This window comes from Alexandromys fortis, unplaced genomic scaffold (genome assembly GCF_014885135.2).
Source record: "Alexandromys fortis isolate MF-2015 unplaced genomic scaffold, M_Fortis_MF-2015_v1.1 scaffold_5, whole genome shotgun sequence".
In the NCBI taxonomy this organism is placed as follows: domain Eukaryota; kingdom Metazoa; phylum Chordata; class Mammalia; order Rodentia; family Cricetidae; genus Alexandromys; species Alexandromys fortis.
Window position 1 is genome coordinate 7,411,212 of NW_026067924.1, and position 19,406 is coordinate 7,430,617.

General features: G+C 39.7%; 1 protein-coding gene across 15 annotated transcripts in view; it reads right to left on the reverse strand.

The window, feature by feature from the left end:
• Nucleotides 1–4,999: 4,999 nt before the first annotated feature.
• The window catches only part of Prp4k (pre-mRNA processing factor kinase PRP4K), a 31,704-nt gene continuing 17,297 nt past the window's right edge, over nt 5,000–19,406 (reverse strand). Inside the window, exons 7-18 of one of the 15 annotated variants that reach the window (XR_007591731.1) lie at nt 19,106–19,179; nt 17,534–17,669; nt 16,786–16,933; nt 15,479–15,616; nt 14,700–14,853; nt 10,829–10,943; nt 10,058–10,209; nt 9,513–9,599; nt 7,806–8,544; nt 7,257–7,302; nt 6,668–6,754; nt 5,000–5,871 (exon numbers count right to left, since the gene is read on the reverse strand). Coding sequence is in view for 2 of the 15 variants with exons in the window: in XM_050142349.1 (XP_049998306.1) it covers nt 8,341–8,544; nt 9,513–9,599; nt 10,058–10,209; nt 10,829–10,943; nt 14,700–14,853; nt 15,479–15,616; nt 16,786–16,933; nt 17,534–17,669; nt 19,106–19,179 (1,208 nt within the window). In the remaining 13 variants the exon portion in view is untranslated. Of the gene's footprint in view, nt 8,545–9,512; nt 9,600–10,057; nt 10,210–10,573; nt 10,736–10,828; nt 10,944–14,699; nt 14,854–15,478; nt 15,617–16,785; nt 16,934–17,533; nt 17,670–19,105; nt 19,180–19,406 lie in introns of those variants that run through there. The other 14 variants (XR_007591732.1, XR_007591722.1, XR_007591728.1 and 11 more) reach the window with 14 other exon arrangements.

The window sequence follows — 19,406 nt, forward strand, 5'->3', positions numbered from 1 at the left end:
ATTTCATTGGTTAAGTTATAATAAACCAGCTGCTTGGCCTCATGGCTGGAACATAGATGGGAGGAGTAAACAGAATAGAATTCTGGGCGGAAGAGGAAGTGAGGTCAGACTCTGCTCTGCTCCCGGAGAGACGCCATGCTCAGCTCTGCCGGATAGACACGATAGCTCTGCGCTCTGAGGCAGACGCATGAAGCTCCCCAGGATGGACGTAGGTTAGAATCTTCCCGGTAAGCGCACCTTGGGGTGCTTACACACATTATTAGAAATGGGCTGGTCCAGGTGCGAGAATTAGCCTGTAAGGGCTAGAGTTCATGGGCCAAGCAGTTCTTTAAATGAATACAGTTTGTGTGTTGTTATTTCGGGCGTGAGCTAGCCAAGCGGCTGGGGTGTTGGGGACGCAGCCCCGCCGCTCCATATTGCAACATCTGTGTGGTGATATTTTGTGTGTGTGTATGTGTGCTTTAACAAATAAAGATTGTCTGAAGATCTGAGTGTGGAGCTAGGCACATTAGTTAGCCAAAGTGGCCAGGCAGTGGTAGGTAGCACACACCTTTGATCCCGGCACTCCGGAAACAGGCAGACGGGTCTCTGTGAGTTCAAGGTTACCCTGGGCTACACGAGGTTGAATCAGTCTAAAAGAGAAACAGAGCCAACTGCTGGTGGCTCACACCTTGAATCCCACCCAGGAGGTGGAGATAGGAAATGATACGGTTGGGCAGAAAAAGGAATATAAGGCAGGTGGAGACAGGAGCTCAGGATTCAGCGTGAGGTTTCATAGAGAAGGCATTCAGTCTGATTTCTAAAGACAGGACCTCTCATTCACTCTGAGGATGCCGTAAGAGGCAGCTGAGCGCAGTGCTAGTGGCCGGTTGCTCTGCTTTTCCGATCTTTCAGCTTTAACTTCCTAATGTCTGACTCTGGGTGTTTATTATTAAGACCAATTCAAATTCACGCTACAGTCTGTGATAGCGAGAAGAGAGATGCGGGAGAGACAAGGGGTGGTAGTGGCATTTGCCTCGGAGTAGTTAATAAGTGGTGAGGTAAGAGCCCAAAAGTTCACAGAGTCTTACAAATCTCGAGATAAGATTTATACCTTAGCAATAATTAAGAGTTAAACCAAAACCAAAAGAGTATGAGATGAGGGGCGACAGACCCACTGGGAGTAGTCTGCCCCCCCTTTTTCCTTTGCTCTCCTTTCTCTTACATGATCAGGTGGCTCACTTAATATGGGGCAGGGACTTTGTACTAAACCTTTAAACAAGCATGCTTGGGTCTAGAGGAGGGGAAGCCATATGTCAGTCCCAAAGCCACCTTTTAATTGAAACAGGACAGCATAAAAAACAGTCTAATGCCACCCATACCTAAAGGACACCTGATCCCTGTAAAACTGAATCCCATAAGCTGAAACCAAAAGAAGGCTTAGAGGTAGGAAATTTCTGAGCCCTGGCTATAGACAGCGGATGCCGTAGGAGGGAGGTGAAAGACACAGCAGCCAGCAAGGAGGCGTGTGCGTTGGGTGTGTGTGTACTGCAGCTGGTCTACCACTTTGCTTTCTCCCCATCCTGATCTGTCAGGTTCATGGCTTTCTCTTTGTAACAAACTTAAGAGGTCCATCAATGGTGAGTTATAAGAATGTTTAAACTGCGTGTGTAGTGTGCGTGTGTGTTGGGGGGGGAGAGACTAAAACAAACACTGCTTGGAGTGGAGAAAAAAGAAAGTTTGAACTTGGGGAATGGGGAATCTCTTTGCATTTCCCCAATTGCTTGAAGTATTTGTAAAATCCGAATAATGTTGGAATCTATAGTACTGTTAGGCAATCATTTGGATTGGTTATCTAAGGGATATTGAGGGCATATTTGATTGCAAAAGTGAACAAGTTTAGGGTTCTTCGGGTAAGGTACCAAGTGTAGAAGATGAAGGTTTTGTAAGGGCATCTCAAGGGAGAATGGGAGGGCATGAAAGACACCATTCCCATGGCTGGGGGAGGATAGGCAGGAAGAATGTCACTGCAGCCTGTAGTTGCAGGTGTCCCCAGGACTCAGAGAGGACCAATGAGGACCAAGCCATTTAGTGGGTCATCACCGTATTCAATGGGGGTCAGGGTTAATAGCCTGGCAGCCAGGAGATCCTGGTACCAGGGCTTTTGATGAGACCCTGAAGGCTTGCCAGAAAGTGACAAAAAAACCAATCGCAGGAACAGGATCTCATCCATGGAGAAAGCGTTGGGAAACAGAGTCACAAAATCCACAAGGCCCTAGAGGAGATGTAGGATTACAAGCAGCTCCAAAGGGAAGGCAGGAAAGAGGACAGAAGAGGCACAATAGCCCACTGGGCCTAAAAGAACTATAGGATTGCAGCTCTAAAGGTGCGCGGACAGGGTCAGGTGAAAAAGGCCAGCATACACTTTTAAGACCTTGGTTTGAAGTACCTCTGCTTCCAAGAGTACCCCAAGGGTGCTGGACCTCAATGGTCACTTCCTAGGACTCAGGGAAGCATTTAGGCCTACCAAAGGGGAAATTACCTTGTTAGGTGGATGGTGGGCCAAGAGATGGGTGAGTCTGTTGCCGCTGTAATGGAGATGAGAGATAGGGTCCCAGTGTGGCTCAGACCACAAGGGGGAGCACAGGCACTAGGAGAGTCTATCTGGTCACAGCATCAATGTGTTACAACTCTAAAGGGAAAGGTATCCTGACAGGAGCCAAGATTATGACAAAGTCACACCACACAACAAACCCCACACACAATTTCACACCACACAACAAACCCCACACACAATTTATTGGGAAAAGCACAGGAGGGTGGCTGCCTTAGCTCAGGAGAGAAGCAGGAGGCAGGCTTTATATAGGGTTTCTTGAGAGCAAAGCTTTCTAGCATGGCCTGATTGCGGGGAGAACTCAGGGATTGGTAGGATTTCAAGTCACACTTGGCTGCCTGCAACTGAAGGAGCTGGATCAGGCTGTTACCGAGGTTAGAGTATTCTGAGGGGGTGAGGCCTGGCAGTTGGGGGGCAGAGCCTGGCTACTTGCTTATACCTCAGGGGGCTTACACCTTCCTACTTTAGCACCTTTCCTTTTTCCTTCATCTCCATAAATCTATCCTTCTAGTCTTTCAGCATTTGTTTGGCTCTGAGAGTTGTTATTTGGGGGCTGAGGAGATGGCCTAAGATCAACAGACACTCACTCTTCTGCACTTCCAATCCTGTTTTCTGTGCTATAGGCTCATATCTGTTGTTTTTAAAGCTGTCAACAGTTCCTTAAATGAGTAAAATTGAGGGGTTAAGAAAAATCCAATAGGCCTAGCTTTCACACTGCAATGTGCCAAGAGAAAAATCAGAGAAGGAACATGAATACTGTGGAATTCTGTACCTAATGCTTTGAAAACATTTTGATGTTTGAGTAAAATCAACAGCCTATTTTCCAAGCCTCCAGGTTTTTAAGTCGGACATTCCCCTTCAGGCCTTCCCAAGGCACTCTTTGTATGTATGGTTCATGTGTGCACACACGTGAAGGCTGATGCTGGGTGTTTTCCTATGTCACTCTATTTCTGAGGCAGCATCTGATTCTGTAAGAAAGTCTGGCCAGCAAGTCCAGAGTACCCTGTTTCTGCCCTCCCAGCACTGGGTTACAGGAACAAACCACAACGCCCAGCTTTTATGTGACTGCTCGGAATGTGAACCCAGGTCCTCATGCTTGCAAGGCAAACACTTTAGTGATTGAGCCATTTCCCTGGGCTCCTTTTCTCAGAGTCTGTTAGACAGACTCCCATTTGACTTTAATGAATGTTTGAGCAGAGGTTCTTTTCAAAATACATCTGCCACTAGTGAAATAAACTCAGAAATATCAGGTGATAAATGGTGTCTATAAAGAAAATACCAACAGACAATATGGTAGCAAGAGGCATACTTTATTAAGCTTCCTATTAGGTTGTTGGGGATCATTTGCTGCTACAATGCAAGTTACAACTCAAATGGTATCGTGAACAATTAGGATACACATCAAGCATTTTCTGAGAGCAGCTGCTGTATCTTGATCACTAAATGGAATGGTTCTTCAGAAGAACAGTCCCTTACCCTATATACAGGAGAAAGTAAGGATACCACAGTGGTAACTCAATGTAACCAACAAAAGAAAAACAAAACACATTTTATAGTCAACTCTGTGTACAGCATCAACATGTAAAAAGTACAATGAATTTGCAGTGAACATTTGTATAAGAACATTTCATGTAGGAGAATAAATTCATGTTGCATATACTATGGCCACAGAACAATACTTTCTTATAGAGTCCAACTGCTAATAGTATCATAAGGAAGCATACTACATATCACATTTCACTATATAATCTCATTGCCAAAATAAATACATTCATTTCCTAAATGTCTAACCTAAATTTGAATACATGTAATTCCTTTGTTTCATTTCAGTCTATTTGTGCCTATGCAGGTAGACTAGGATAAATGCAAACCTGGGGCTAAAATGAGAAAACTACATTTTACTAAGTCTGCTACACACAATAAAATATGTATTTTCTATTCCAAAACTGTCCTGAGTATTTAGTTTCATTAGGAAAAAAGATGGTAACTGCAATGGTAAGATATAAATCACATTATTATTTTTCAACAAAACAGCTGAGAAAGTAGCCACTGGGAATAAAGACCCAGAAGGTTTTCAATCAGGACTTCAGTGTAAACACAAATACCGAGAGGTTGCTGTTTATAGCAATAAGCCGTTCCTGTTCAGAACCACCACACTCCCTCATTTCTGATGGTCCCTGAGAACAAAGTCTGCCAAGAGGCTAACATCTACAACGGATGCCTCCTGACTGTCCTTTCCTCCTCTAATCTCAGATAATCAAATGTCTGAGAGTTATGCTTCTGAGCACTCTTCAAGGTGTGTGCATGTACTGCCATGAATAATGGTTCTAACATCAGAAGATCTTTGGATTAACTGCCCATGTGTGTAATGACTACATGGATACCCATGTATCTTTATTTCTTAAGAAGAACAAAAGTTGGCTTTAAAATTTTTCTAAAAGACAAAATAGTTTTCTTAACCTCAAGTCTGATAATCACTTGTCATTTTCCCATAAGGTATGAAAGTCTAAAGCTCATGACAATTTTATGTGGAAACGGTCAGCCACTCAGAAACACAAACACAGGTTTGATAAACAGGGTCATTAGCCAAATGACCCCAACCTAACAGAGGTCTCACACACCTCCAGACTTCTTCCTCAGAGAAGTCACCCACCACCCAGAATGGAGCATACTAACACAGTTTACAGAGTCCCTTTGGGAAAAGCAATAGTGCAGTACCATGGTTCACACCTCTCCCTTGTCTCTGGCACTAAGAAGCTGGTCATGAAGGACTAAGAGAAAGAAGAGCTATTAAGAGAGTCAAACAGTTTATTGAAATTTTCCTACTCATACAATTTAGGTGCCTGTTTAAAGCTAAAGAATTATTTTTAAAAAGAAAACAAAAACAAAAGGAGGGGGTTCATATAGGCTAAGAAGGCCTTGATCTCAAACTCTTACTGCCTCCATTTGCCCGGTGTGGTCAATAAACCAAACTTACAGATTACTTTCAAATGTACACTGACGTGGCAGCTGTTGCTTTCTCAGTGACTCTGATGACCACAAGTGTGGGCTTTTTCTACGACTAAGCTGATTTTCACTTTAGAAGGGTGTAGCTGCAGCAAATGTGATAAAAACAAACACTTTACAGACAAGCACAACAGCACCACCACTCTAACTACCACAGCAATGACACCCAAATTATAATGCTGAAACTAAAAATGAGAACTGAAAAGGTCTTTTATGGGACAGAAGCCTTGGCTCATGTCTTCTGGCTGCCGTCATCTTCCACTGAGCCGCACCTAAAACACAAAGAACAAGTAACAAGCAACTTTGTTTTTTTTTTTTTTTTTTGTTGTTGTTTTTTTTTTTTTAAGAGTAGGCAACAGCTTTGAAGGCATAAGATGAACGGTTTCTAGTGGAAATTAACTTATTAACTATAAAATGAAGCCATGAAAACCACCAGAAGCCAAAGCATTAACTACTGAGTGAAAACAACTACAAAAGACTTGACTATGCAGCATACCAGCACCAAAATAAAGTCAGTCATGGTGGGAAACTCGCTACTCAGATCATTAAGGTGGGCGCTGCACCTGTGACGCCTTGTTTAAAGGCCTCACTCTACCCGTAGATGAAAATCACCTTGTACTTATTTTAGTAAGTCTAACCATGAAGAGACGGGGTGTAGGTTCATAGGTGGTTTATTATCTCATCTATCACCTTCCTGGCTGTGTAGTTCATTTCATGTCTTTAAATGGAGCATAACCCACCAGGAGAATGCTGCTACTCTGATATTCCATTCTTGAATGCACCAAAATGTGCATGCTTGTTGTAATTAGGTGCCTGGGTGAATAAAAAAATCCCATTTACAATGTAAAAATATTATTTAAACCCCAAAATTTTATTGTTCTCATAATCCTCAGGGAGACAAGCAGTAAGTTTACCCACTCCCAAACAGAAAAGATTACACAGGATTTTGAAAATTCTTATACCATATTAAAAATACAAATTCCTTTGTGTTGCAAAACCAAGCTGATTTACATGATTTTGTTTTAAATTGTTGCTAAATGTTTATCTACACATGCTGTCAGAAATAACCTTGTTAAGAAGGTGAAGCTGGTGTCTCAGCAAATCAGACCCCTTGGAGAAGGCGTCGAATGGCCTGTGCCCCGTTTTCCTTTTTCTCTTTCCGCACCATCAAAAGGAAAAGTGAGAAAATAGCAGAAACATTAGTTAAATCCTGAGTTATACCCCATAACCTACAGGAATAACCTCACTACACTGAAAGCTGACAAAACTTTTTATCTGGGGGAAAATAATTAAGACCCTAATAATTAAAAATATTTAAAACTCAGGCTAGGCTGAGTTATATCTTTAGCAGGTAATACTTTCAGGAGAAAAACAAAGACTGTTTTTAACTATTTACAGTTTACCTGACTTACCAGCACTGAAGACAAAATCTTTTAAAAATGGCTACAAATGCCTTGTTCACAAAAGACTTTATTATCTAGTGATGCATACTGAGAACATACAGAATTCTGCATGGTCCACTTCCCATGCAGGAGAACAATGTTCACTTTACAGTAAGTGAGTGTCAACTGTTTATGCAATAGACAACACTTTAAAGTCACATTTTTAAAGAAAAAGCTTCATTTACAAAAGAAATAAAAGGTAAAGAAGCAATTACCGCTTTTAAAAAGCAGCTGCTTTGTTCAAGAGTGGGAGGTTTATGCCTGTATTGAAAGACAACATGATCACAAATAATGCAAACAATGAACAAATGAAAAACACTTTTACCATAAAGCAGTACACTTTCAAAATGACATACAAATAGTTAAAAATCTCATTATGCTGTCTATCTTTTAAATATGAGGACTTTCAGAAGTAGGCCTCAGCATTTTAATTAGTAAATGAGAACTATGCAGTTTCTATGTCACTAAGAACTGTATTTAACAAAATGTATATAAAGTCTATAGCAAGTTGATTTAAAAAAAATTAAAGTTAATAAGAAACAGTACACTGAAGGCGCTCTATCCATCAAGCGCATACGCTTCAAATTTTAAATGTGATGAACAGAACAGAAACTGTAACTACGCCACAGTCGCGATGCCAGAAAAATAAAACAAGATCAATTATCACACATGCAGGAAATTCTGCCACACAGCTATCCCTCATTTTCAATTATTCCAATAAAATAACATCTTAAAACACTGGTGATGTTGATGGTTTAGCTTACCTTCAGTGTACTGAATGTTGTACACAACCTGCTTTAAAAGAGGAGACATCCCTGCAGGCAGGCTCAAGAAGGAACAGACTCCCTTCGGCACTGACTACACCAAGGGCATGCTGCTGTGGCCTGCACACACACACCTAGGAAAACGTGAATATAAACAGCATTTATGCTGGCCATTGTATCTGAAGACCAAAATGAAGCCAAGTCTGCTAAAAACAAATCAACCACCCAGCACTGCTACTCATAACAGATGCTTTTGTCTTTTATGTGAACTGCAACCATATACATTAGCACTTTAATTCTGTGCAGTCTTGGCAATTAAAACATTTCTACAGTGAAATTTCACATAAGACACAAAACAGTTTAACTAACATTTCTAAAAGAAATATCACCCTTGGTGTTAATTCAAATATATCATGCTTCCTCAAATTTGCTGCAGAAATATTTATAAGTTTATATACATTAATAATAAACTGCTGTGAAATTTCTTCAGTCTTTGTATTTAGTTACTCAAACCCTTGGAGTTTCTTCATCTCGTTTAAATTTTTTCCTGGATGAATGCATGCTGCAGGGCCTGGTTGATGCTAATTCGCTTAGCCGGGTCCAACATTAGGATCTGGTCCAACAAGTCCTTTAGCTGGTGCACTTTTTTACGTTGATCTTCAGGAAGTCGCTGGCACCCAATCAAGTCAGCCAACAGGTCCTTAGTTGGGTTAATGGTGCTCATGACAGTAACTTTCTCCTAAAAATAATTTTTACAATGTATGGCTCTAAATAGGTTACATGTATGTAAATGTAAACCAAACTTTGTTTGTCTATATTAATATATAAACAAGAATACTTATGATGACCAATCATGGTTTTTATGTAGTTTTATCCTCCACAGCTTTTCAAACAACAAGCAAGGAACTTAAATGGAAAAACCCCCAATTAGCCAAATGAGCATCTGCTGCCTGAACTATGTTTTCTCTGGTCTTATTCTTCAATGGCAAGAGACAGTCTGAACCAGGCCAGTACCAGAACAAGTTACCCAGTGCTCTAACAAAGGGTTTGGTATTACAGATCAAAAATTAGCAAATTATTACTTCATCCTGTAGGTTTTAAAAAGGTTGATACGGAATGTGTATTTCAGCAATGCTGGATAAATGTGTTCAGGAGAGGAGGTAACTCAGGATATGATTCAGCTCATGGAAGTCTGTGAGCAAAGGCACTAAGCCCAAGTATGCCTGAACCAGTGTGTTTCTTGGACAAGAGTGGCTTTGCAGGGAGGAGAAAAATGCTAAATAAGGCAGAGTTTATGGAGAACTTGGCTTGTGACTCTGCAAAACTCAAAATATAGACAACATCCTCCAATAGCAATATAGAAGAATATGGAAAGTCAGATCAAGGGATCTAAGTGAGGTGGCAAGGGCCTAACTAGGGACTATTATGACCATAGAGAAACATTTTCACTCCTTCACTGCTTTCATGGCCTGATGTGCTTTATTCAGGAATTAATAGCAAAAAGAAATTGCATATTTTGTTGTCATTTTAAAAATAATCACAAATGCACATGGCACACAGAACAAAATTCATGGATAATGAAGCATACAGCATGGGGACTTAGTGCAGCAGCAGGAGCACTGACTGAGTAAATGTGAAACCCCACCTCAGTCCCCACTGAAAAGACAAATAGCAACCACCACCGTGGCACACTCAAGCCAGACTTACCCTCTCTGTTACTTTATCAACCTCTATGTACATGAAGTTCAGATTTTGGTCAAAATGTTGGTCTTTGAATACACCTTTCCGAATCATCTACAAAACAGTGGGGAAAGGGCTTTAAAATTACTATAAAGCAGCCTGGCACACTACCAATTCTATGCAATAATTCATGCAAACATTATTTAAGACTCTCTTGCTAGGGCCCAGAAGCCCTTGTACGCAGAACCAAGAGTGCTATCCAGTAAGTCTGCCATGCTTAGCTACCTTCTCTTCTGACCAGTGCACTCCCTCACATGGTAACTAACTCATGTGCCGCTCTCCATTCTGTCTTTCATTTACTGTCTCATGGTTGCAATTCTTTCTCATCAACAACAAGGGTGCGCCCCTCCTTCTGCTACTGAAAAGGGAATTCTCTTTCATAGCTTTTGGCTGATCAGAATCATTAATTGGAACCCCTAACAAGAAAGGAGCTAAGGCCTCACAACAGCCACCTACCCATGCCTTTGAGAGTGTTAGGAGTCTTTAAGTCTACAGGAAGGAACTTATCCTACCTTATTTGGCATCTTTCCTTTGAGGTCCATGGCGAGCTTCAACATATGGTTATTAGTTTTGCCAGGAAATAAGATTTTTCCAGTATAGAGTTCATATAAGGTGCAACCTACAGACCACATATCGATACCATAGTCATAGCTTTTACCTATAACTGAAAACAAAATGGAGGTTTTAATACATGAGAATAAGAATGAACAACTCCTTAACTTTTATTTCCAGTAATGGGGACTACCTGAGCTTGAACTATAGCCACATCCATGTCTCAGTTTAGTTTCATGTTCTTTCCCACTAACTCTTAAGAGATATACTTAAAGAAAAAGAAAGAAAGAAAAAAAGAAAAACAAAAACTGGCAACAGGTTAACAACGAGAAGAGAAAACTAGAGGGACAAGCACAGGGGCTGCCTTCCTTCTCTCTCTCCGTTCACCTTCGCTGGAGGCGCTAGTCCACCTCAACCCAGGCAACAGGAAGAGCAAACCAAAGGTCCCACACAATCCATAAACGTGATAATCAGACCTTGAACAATCAAGAGCAGTCTTCTAAAGTCGAGGGTTTTCCACAACTGTTTTGCTACTCTTGCTCGACATGATCAAGACTCCTGCCACAACTACCTTCATTCCACCTGAGGAGGATGAACTTGCTATGGTTCCCTTCCTCATGAATGAACTGGTGCAGCTGCTGAAGTGCGATGGAAAACAGTGCTTAGACAGTACACACGCTGCCGCCACCACAGAGGATGGCCCAGGTACAACAACACTCTAAGAAACTTACTGATCTCCGGAGCACGATAAAATCTACTGACAAGATAAGGCGTTATGTCATTATCTGCAACATGCGAAGCCGATCCAAAATCGCAAAGCTTTAAAATTGTTTTTGATTCATTGACCTGCAAAACATTTTTCAAGGAAATTCAATTCATGCCAGAAATAATTAGGCAAATCAAAACTGTCTTTTAAAAATTTATATTAAACTCAATACAAAAAAAAATCACGCATTTAAAAATTTCCTTTTCTATTATACAAGTTCCTAATTATAATAAAAAGTGCTCTTAAAATATTTTTTTTTAAATTATTTATTATGTATACAGTGTTCTGTCTGTGTGTATGCCTGCAGGCCAGAAGAGGGCACCAGACCCCATTGCAGATGGTTGTGAGCCACCATGTGGTTGCTGGGAATTGAACTCAGGACCTTTGGAAGAGCAGGCAATGCTCTTAACCTCTGAGCCATCTCTCCAGCCCCCTTAAAATATTTTATTACAACTAGTAAGACTTTTTTTTGTCTAGTAAGGCAGCATGGGGGAACATCAAGCCCTATTTAATTTTACTTAACGGTATTTAAAATGGATTTGAATCATAAAATAAAAATCTCATTTCATGAGGCAAAGCATTTCTAAGATTTCCTTGAATGCCTAAAGTCAAATAACTCTCTAAAAAGAGCATGAGAATGTTTATCAATAAAAAAAATTGACTAAAGTCAACTACCAGTTGCCAGAAAAATACAATGGCAAAGGAAAGATGATACCTAACACTAAATGATTCTTCACCTAGGTACCAGGTTTCTATCCACTGTAATTACTTTAAAGCTGAAAAATTTAAATGTATGTGAGAGAACTGACAGACGTGAACTCTATTAGCCATCTGTCCTTGTTTCCTTGGTAAGTACTCCCACGTACACAGAAACAGTGACATCTGCTGAGAAAGGCTGGAGCTGCTCCAACATTGCTGCCACTCAACATCAGAAGCATGTTCAGGATTAACAAGTGAAGTTAATTCATATTCCAGAGCCCCCCCCCCCAAAGAGACACATACAAATGCCAAGGTGGGACTTGAACTCGGCCCACTAATCCCAGCCCCGTGACAATTTAGTTTAGCTGACTCTAGAACTCTCTTTGTGAGGGGAGTTATCACCACAAGGTGAAACTAGTGGAACAGGCTGGACTGTATCCACAGAATTGAGCTATAATAGTTTCTTCCCCACAGTCCCAGAGAGAGCCTTTTCTATGCAGCTCAGGCTGGCCTGGAACTTATTTATGTAGACCAGGCTAGCCTTGAACTCACAAAGTCTGACTGCCTCTAAGCGCTAAGATTAAAGGCCTAAGCCAGGAAGCTCAGCCAAACACAAATTATTTTAAACTATAACACAATACCAACACTGATTTTTTTCTTTACTTTGGAGACCAGCAGAAAGTTATCTTAAAATGGTAAACATTTTTTTGTGATCAAAACAAAACAACAACAAAAAAATGAATCTAGCTACTTAAAAAGGTCTAACACCCAGAAAACACATGGAACCATGCACCAGGGGAACTTGTGAGCTGGTTACAATGCATTCAATGTTAGCAGATCCCTACACTCACTCAGATGGTGTTTTACCTGGTATTGGGTACAGTGCAGGGCCCTCATGTAGGCTAAAAATACACCAATGCACCATACCCTCAGCAATGCCTCTCTTTAGTTTGCTAAGCAACTTTTATTCCCCACGGGGAATGCTGCACATGAATCACACTGCAGCTAAAACTAGGCTAAAAGCATTAGATTGACAGGAATGAAATCAGTTCTAGGTGTTCTCTAAGATTGTTTTCCCCCCTTTTCGTGGTTCCCAAAATCTAAACTAACTTTAAAAGGAAAAAAGAGGAGCTACTGCCAAACATCTTTGTATCTTTTAAACTGCAGGTGTTTGATATATATGCTGTATTTCACAATTTTTAAAAAGACCAATCCGAAGTAAAAAAAAAAAAAAACAAGTATAAAGTTGGCTATCAATTTCTTAATCCACTTAGAGCATACCTACCATTTCGCTAATTTCTCAGTAATCCTACCCCTAAGTTATAGTAGACACACAGTACAATACAATAAACACAAACCAAGTATCAAGATAGAATGTGCATCATTATTAATGTCACCGACTGGAAGGAATTACTTTAAGACAGATGGTATGTGTGGTTTCAGTGGGTAAAATGCTGGCTTTACAAGTAAGAGAACCAGAGCTCAGGTCCCAAGCACACACTCAAGATGGGAGTGGTGGGAGAACTGTATTGTCAGACAAAGGACACTCCCAAGGGCTCACCGGCTGGCTAACAAAGCTAATGAGTAAGCTCCAGAAGCAGTGAGTCTCTGCCTCGAAAAATTAAGATGGAGAACAAGAGGAAAGGCATTCTATGCTGACTTTTGGCCTCTACATGCTTACACATGGGCACAAGCACCCTTATTTATGTACACGTGTACACATTCATGTACCACATACATATAACTACACAAAATAACTGTGTACTCAAAATTAGAGCCTTGGGAGTCATTAAACTTTATGAGATCACAGTTTTGGGGTATGGTACTGGATGGAGATTGAACCCAGAGTCTCAGGCATGCTGGCAAGCACTCTACCTCTGAGCTACAATAGCCCCTTGCCCAATCGCGATCTCTTTAAGAATTTGGTTTGTCACAGCTCAAACATGATCTCAGTAAAGAAAACCTAACATATATGGTTTTTCCTCTATGGCATTATTCCAGAAGGAACTAAAAAAAAAAAAGCATGTAATACAAAATAAACAAAAATAAAACAATGCAATACAAAACAAACAAAAAACAAAAACAAAACAATGAAAAACTGGGGGTGCTGAGGCTAGAGAGATAGATAGTCCAGCTGCTCAGAGCACTGGCTTTCACTTCCAGAGAGAGGTTGATTCCTAGAACACGCATGGTGCCCACAACTGTCTATTATGTCAGTCCTAGGGTATGTGACCCTTCTTCTGCCCTCTGTGGGCACTGCACTCACCTAGTATATGTACATACATGCAGGTAAACACTTACATTCATAAAGTAAGATTTAAAGGGGAAAAAATTACAAAAGAAAACACATGTTGTAGATCAGATCACTGGCAAACAATGAAGCAATTCATCAAGTTGTGAATATGATTCAAACTCTGACTGCTACAGAAAGGGGAAGAAAGGCAGGGGTGTGCTTGTGCATTAATGCTATCACCATGATGACGCTGTCTCCAGATTGCAAAATCACCAGTCACTGAGAAATCTGATTGTACAGCAGAAATCACTAATAAGAGATGGTATGACTTCAAAGAAAGACCTTTCAACAATAACACCTAGCTGGAGCTGAGCCTCACTGCTTGGGTTCCAGAAGTCAGCTTCAAAGGCAATTAAAAAAAAAAAAAAAAAAAAGACAGGAACCAAATGTAGGATGTGCCTGTAATCTCAGCATGAGATTTGGGAAGTTGGGGAAACAAAACCAAACATGCACCTTAAAAACTGAACTCCAAATAGCTGCTCAGTAGAGAGCAATTTCTTTAGTGTTCACAAGATCAGAGCACACTTCAACACAGCAAAACTACACAGTCGTCTTCAGCTATTCAAGGAAATGACTGCCATCATTCTTAGGACCACTGCACACTATAAATCCATCAATACATTTTTAAAAAGGGATGATTCATTTCCTCTTCCCTCAAGAGTTTTCTATGAAATTCATGGTTCAATTTCAAAAAAGATAAAATTTGTCAAATTAGGTCATAATGGGCTATTAATACATAGAATTATACTGTTAAAATATGTTATTCTGCAACATAACAGTAGTCCTGTTATTAGCAGGAAGACATGTGGACATACACCAAAGCTGACCTAGTTGTTTGACTTACCAGAATATTGTCTGGCTTGATATCTGCATGCAGGATGTTGCATCTTTTAAGGAGTTTCAATGCCAGGAACAATTGCTGACTGTAGGATCTCACAGCTTTAATATGGAGACCGACATCCTTACCATACTTTTTTAATACCTCTCGCAAGTTCATACTTTAAGGAGAGAAAAATCAAAGAAAAAAGGGTCAAAATCAAATACAACAGGCAAAAAATACTTTCAAGCATAAAAAAAAAAAAGAATTGAATGGGGTGGGGAAAAGGGGAAGGAAATGGGAGGAAAGGAGGGAGTGGGAATTGGAATTGCTATGTAAAATGAAAAAAAAGTTTTTGTTTTATTTAAAAAATATAAAAAGAATCAAGTGCAAAATACAGTTTATATAATTGTTTAAGAAAGCTTATCCCCAATGTTTGCTAAATTATTTGAGAGAATAACAATATATCCATAGTACAGCTTCCCAACAAAGTTCGATTTTCAACATAAAGGAAGAAATACTACATAGTAATTCCTCCTTTACTCAAGAAAGGCCCCCTTGAAAACACAACTTGGAAGCCACATTACTGCTGACCTGCATGGTACCTGAGGTTACTTACTGTCTGCCACACGATACAGCAATCAGTTCATGTTTTACACACTGATGATTTTCAGGAGAATATGGTTAACGAAAAGAACCAGCAGGAAAACCCTAAGCAGTCCCGAAATCTCCCCTGCATTTACCCAGGATGAGGCTGGTAGGCAGATAACTTCATGTGTACTTGATTGCTCAGTTTGACACTTTACCTGAGAGGCTCGAATACAAGACAGAGGTGCTGCTTATGGTAAAAGTGTCTGAAGAGGCGCAGGCAATGAAATTTGTCATCAGGATCAGCATCATTAAGTTTTTTCAAGAATTCTAGTTCTTTTAAACCAGTCTTTTGCCTGCAATGAAAAAGAAAATTATGGTACAAGAACTTAGGAGTAACATCTTTCAGATACAGCCTGATATGCCATTTGTAACACATGTAACACTAAGTGTTATATTTAACTTATTTTTTTTTTTAAATCTTGGGGCTGGAGAAATGGCTCAGTGGTTAAGAGCCCTGGCTATTCTTACAGAGGACCAGGGTTCACAGCCACATGGCAACTTACTGTCTGTGATTCAGCTCCAAGGGATCTGACACCTCATACAGACATAAATGCAGGCAAAACACCAGTGCACATAAGATAAAAACTTAAAAAAAAAAATCTCAAAATACCTTGATATAATTGTTTTGGTTCTTCTCAGAACGTAACTATTGGGCATGTCTTCCTAAGTATAACTTTGCTAATGAAAATCTGACAGTAAACTGTCATAAGCTACATCTTAGTGTCTACAGTACAGGCCAGACCTTCCAAACCAAACACATCTTTCTAAGCTTAATCAAAGACTTGAATAAAAATCTCTAAGACTTCTAACATTTAAAAGCCAGTGAAAATCTGGTTCTATTACCAGCTCAGTGTGTGGTACAAATTTAAATATATGGGTACAGCAATTACTTCTGCTCATGAAAGAAAAAAGTCAAGAGATGAAAGACAAATAATTCCTGTCAGCAGCAATCAATATACTTTGATATCTTCCTTCTAGATTAAGGTTGTCACAATAGGACACGGCATTAAGTAAGGCAGGAGAACTAAGGATATATTGGTACAGAGTAGGTACTGAAATGAGTTCAACATCATCTATGGTTCTAGATCATCATATGTAAGATATGGCTGTAAATTAAAATATACAGTAAAAAAAAATCTCTTCTAAAAATTTTATTTAACTAAGATTCATAGGCTGGAGAGATGGCTCAGCAGTTACTGTCTGCTCTTCCCAAGATCCTGAGTTCAATTCTTAGCAACGACATGGTGGCTTGATCTAATGCCCTCTTGAGCAAGAGACCTGCCTGGTTAGTCATCCTCATCAACTTAGACCATGAAACCCATATTGATTGACAAGTTCAACAGAACTGCCATATATGGGCTGCCCATGCATCCCTTCCACATTGCCAGGACATAAATTTCATTTTTTCCCCCAAAGATTCATGTTTGGGTGTTTTCCTGTTGTTTTGGGTTCAGTTACTTACATGAGTTCATTGTTTCTGATGATCTTTACCGCCACTTCCTGATTGGCTCTTGCATTATCCCTGGCACGTACAACATTGCTAAATACACCCTGCCCAGTGTAGCCATACACATTATAACGCTTATCTAGGACTTCCCCAATGTTCACACCTAAAACCAAATTTAAAAGTTAAAAGTTTGATTATAAAAACAAAATCAAAAAGTTATTAACACATTGAAATTATTTAAAAATTGGATCAAATCTCCACTGTTTCCAATACACAATGGAAAATCAGTCACGGTCTCTGCTGGTCATCTTTTCAAAATGTGGAAGAAGCTGCATGCCTATTTCAGACAATTCCAGGAGTTCCCATCAACTGCTGGCAACTTTATAAACATGCTCACTTTATAACTTTATAAACATGAAGTGTCTTCAGCTGTAACACTGCATGACAAACACTGTGACTGCACCTGAGTTCCTCTGCATGTTGCTCTCTTGATTTACAATGTAAAGATTGTCATGTGATAGATGTCTCCTCTAAAGGCTTCACTCACGGCTGAAATTATCTACACACAAACTTAGCTTTACTTTAGTTAACATGTAATGCTTCTTCTGGGCTGCTGACTGGAATATAACAAAACTTCATTATGCCACGACTAGTTGTGCCACACTTTTCTACTGAGACTTGAACAATGTGTGATTACACCAAAGAGTGTGCTTTTATGGAACTGTACAATGAATTTTAAAGCTGGTGAGAAGTGCAAGCTTACGGTAATAGCCTTCTGCGTCTGTCCAGTTATCTCGAAGGTTGGGGTTCTCTTTGAAGTCTTTCCCGATACCAGCAGCACGGAGGCGAGCACTCTGCAATGAGGGAGGCAGCGTGAGTGCTGGGTGACTGCAAACCTCCTTAGGAACAAGAAATGGCAAAACTAACATTTCATTAAGTAGCCAGAATATAATTACCAAATGTCTTATATCTTAATACCAGGAAAAATATTCAAGATTTCCAAGTTTTCAGGGTATGATTAGGGTACTAAAAATGACAACAAAAATTAAAAATCAGATTTGGTTTCCTTTAGCTGGTGAGACAGACTGGAAAAAGCGCTACATAACTTGTCAACTATCACAGTGTCCAACAATGCCTACTGATTCCCAACCTTCCTTTCTCTGCCTCCTTGTCCAGAGACATTTGTACTCTTACCACACGGGCATGAAATATACTAACATTCAATGGCTGCTCTAGGTTGAGTCTGTGAGGAAAATTAAAAATAACAATATCTATCTAGTATTTGTGAAGAACCCTATTCTGTATTATTCTCCATGGTACCCAGAAGGTTCTGCAATGATGTCATAGTTTGGTTATTAGACACCCCAACCCACACTCCCAAGTCTTTGTGACAAAGGCTTTGGTTTCCCCAAGTGGCACTGCCAGAAGGCAGTGGAATCTTTTAAAGTCATCACCTAGCATAAGTTCAAAGATCTTAAGACACAAAATCCTTCTTGTATTCCTCCCCTTCTTGACCATGAGCAGTTTTATTGCCATCCACTTCTGCCATGATGTGCTGCCAGATGATTACAGATGGGAACCCAAATAAATCTTTTCTTTTTACGATTAACTGTCCAGGTATTTCATTATAGTAATAGAATGGGAACACAAAGTATCATCTAGGCAAATGATAGGTGCTGATAGTTCAATGAGGACAATATTCATCTCATGTTCTTCTAGTGTGCCTGTTGTGGTTCATGTGATGTAGGCCTATCGAGTCTTCAGGGTCTCACACACTGTTTATTCTACCTCATTTTTATTTCCTGTTATATCCTCTCTCTTTCTTCTTACTAAGGCCTTGAATTTCTTATGATCCTTTAAATATAAACTGAAAATGGCCCCAGACTTTCAGCTGTATTTGTAGTCAAGACTTCCAATAAAATGGCATTGTTAAACATTACAGCAAAACAAAAACAAATAGACACACACATAACCAACTAGTACTAAGGTCAGTTAACTAACTCCCCATGGTATCTAACACATGCATATATTCCTGTTCACGTGTTGAGGTGGGGTATGTACATACATGCAGACAAGTACTGCACATTTAGGCTTCTAGATAGAGAACTCTGGTAAAGTTCTCTAATACTTTTGTTGTACACCTTACCTTTTAACAACTAACAGTTTAGGCCTCTGGGAGGTACAAAATTAGTACACTTTGGTTTTGAAATGCTATTCACATAGCCTGTTCAGATGTTTTCTTACTTTGTCAATGAGAACCTCATTTCTCTCTGTAACTGCTCATATACACTAGTTAAACAGAATTTTTCCTTAGTACTAACTTAAAACTACTCACATCAAAATAAGCAGCAAACATATCATCAGATTCTGTAAACATATCAGGTGCCAAAAGCTTCTTCTGAGACGAACCTTAAATGAAATATACATTAATACTTGAGGAATAAAATCAAATTAAAATCTAAGTCAACAGAAAAATCAGTAGTATTAATCAAATCTTTTCCTTTTTCACACTGACTTTCAACCAGTATTTGAAAGGCAGCTCATAATACTTGATATAAATATCTACAAGTACACGTCAGAAAGACTAACATCAACCTTAGCCACTGTCAGTTTAAATAAACAAGTTAACAGCAACT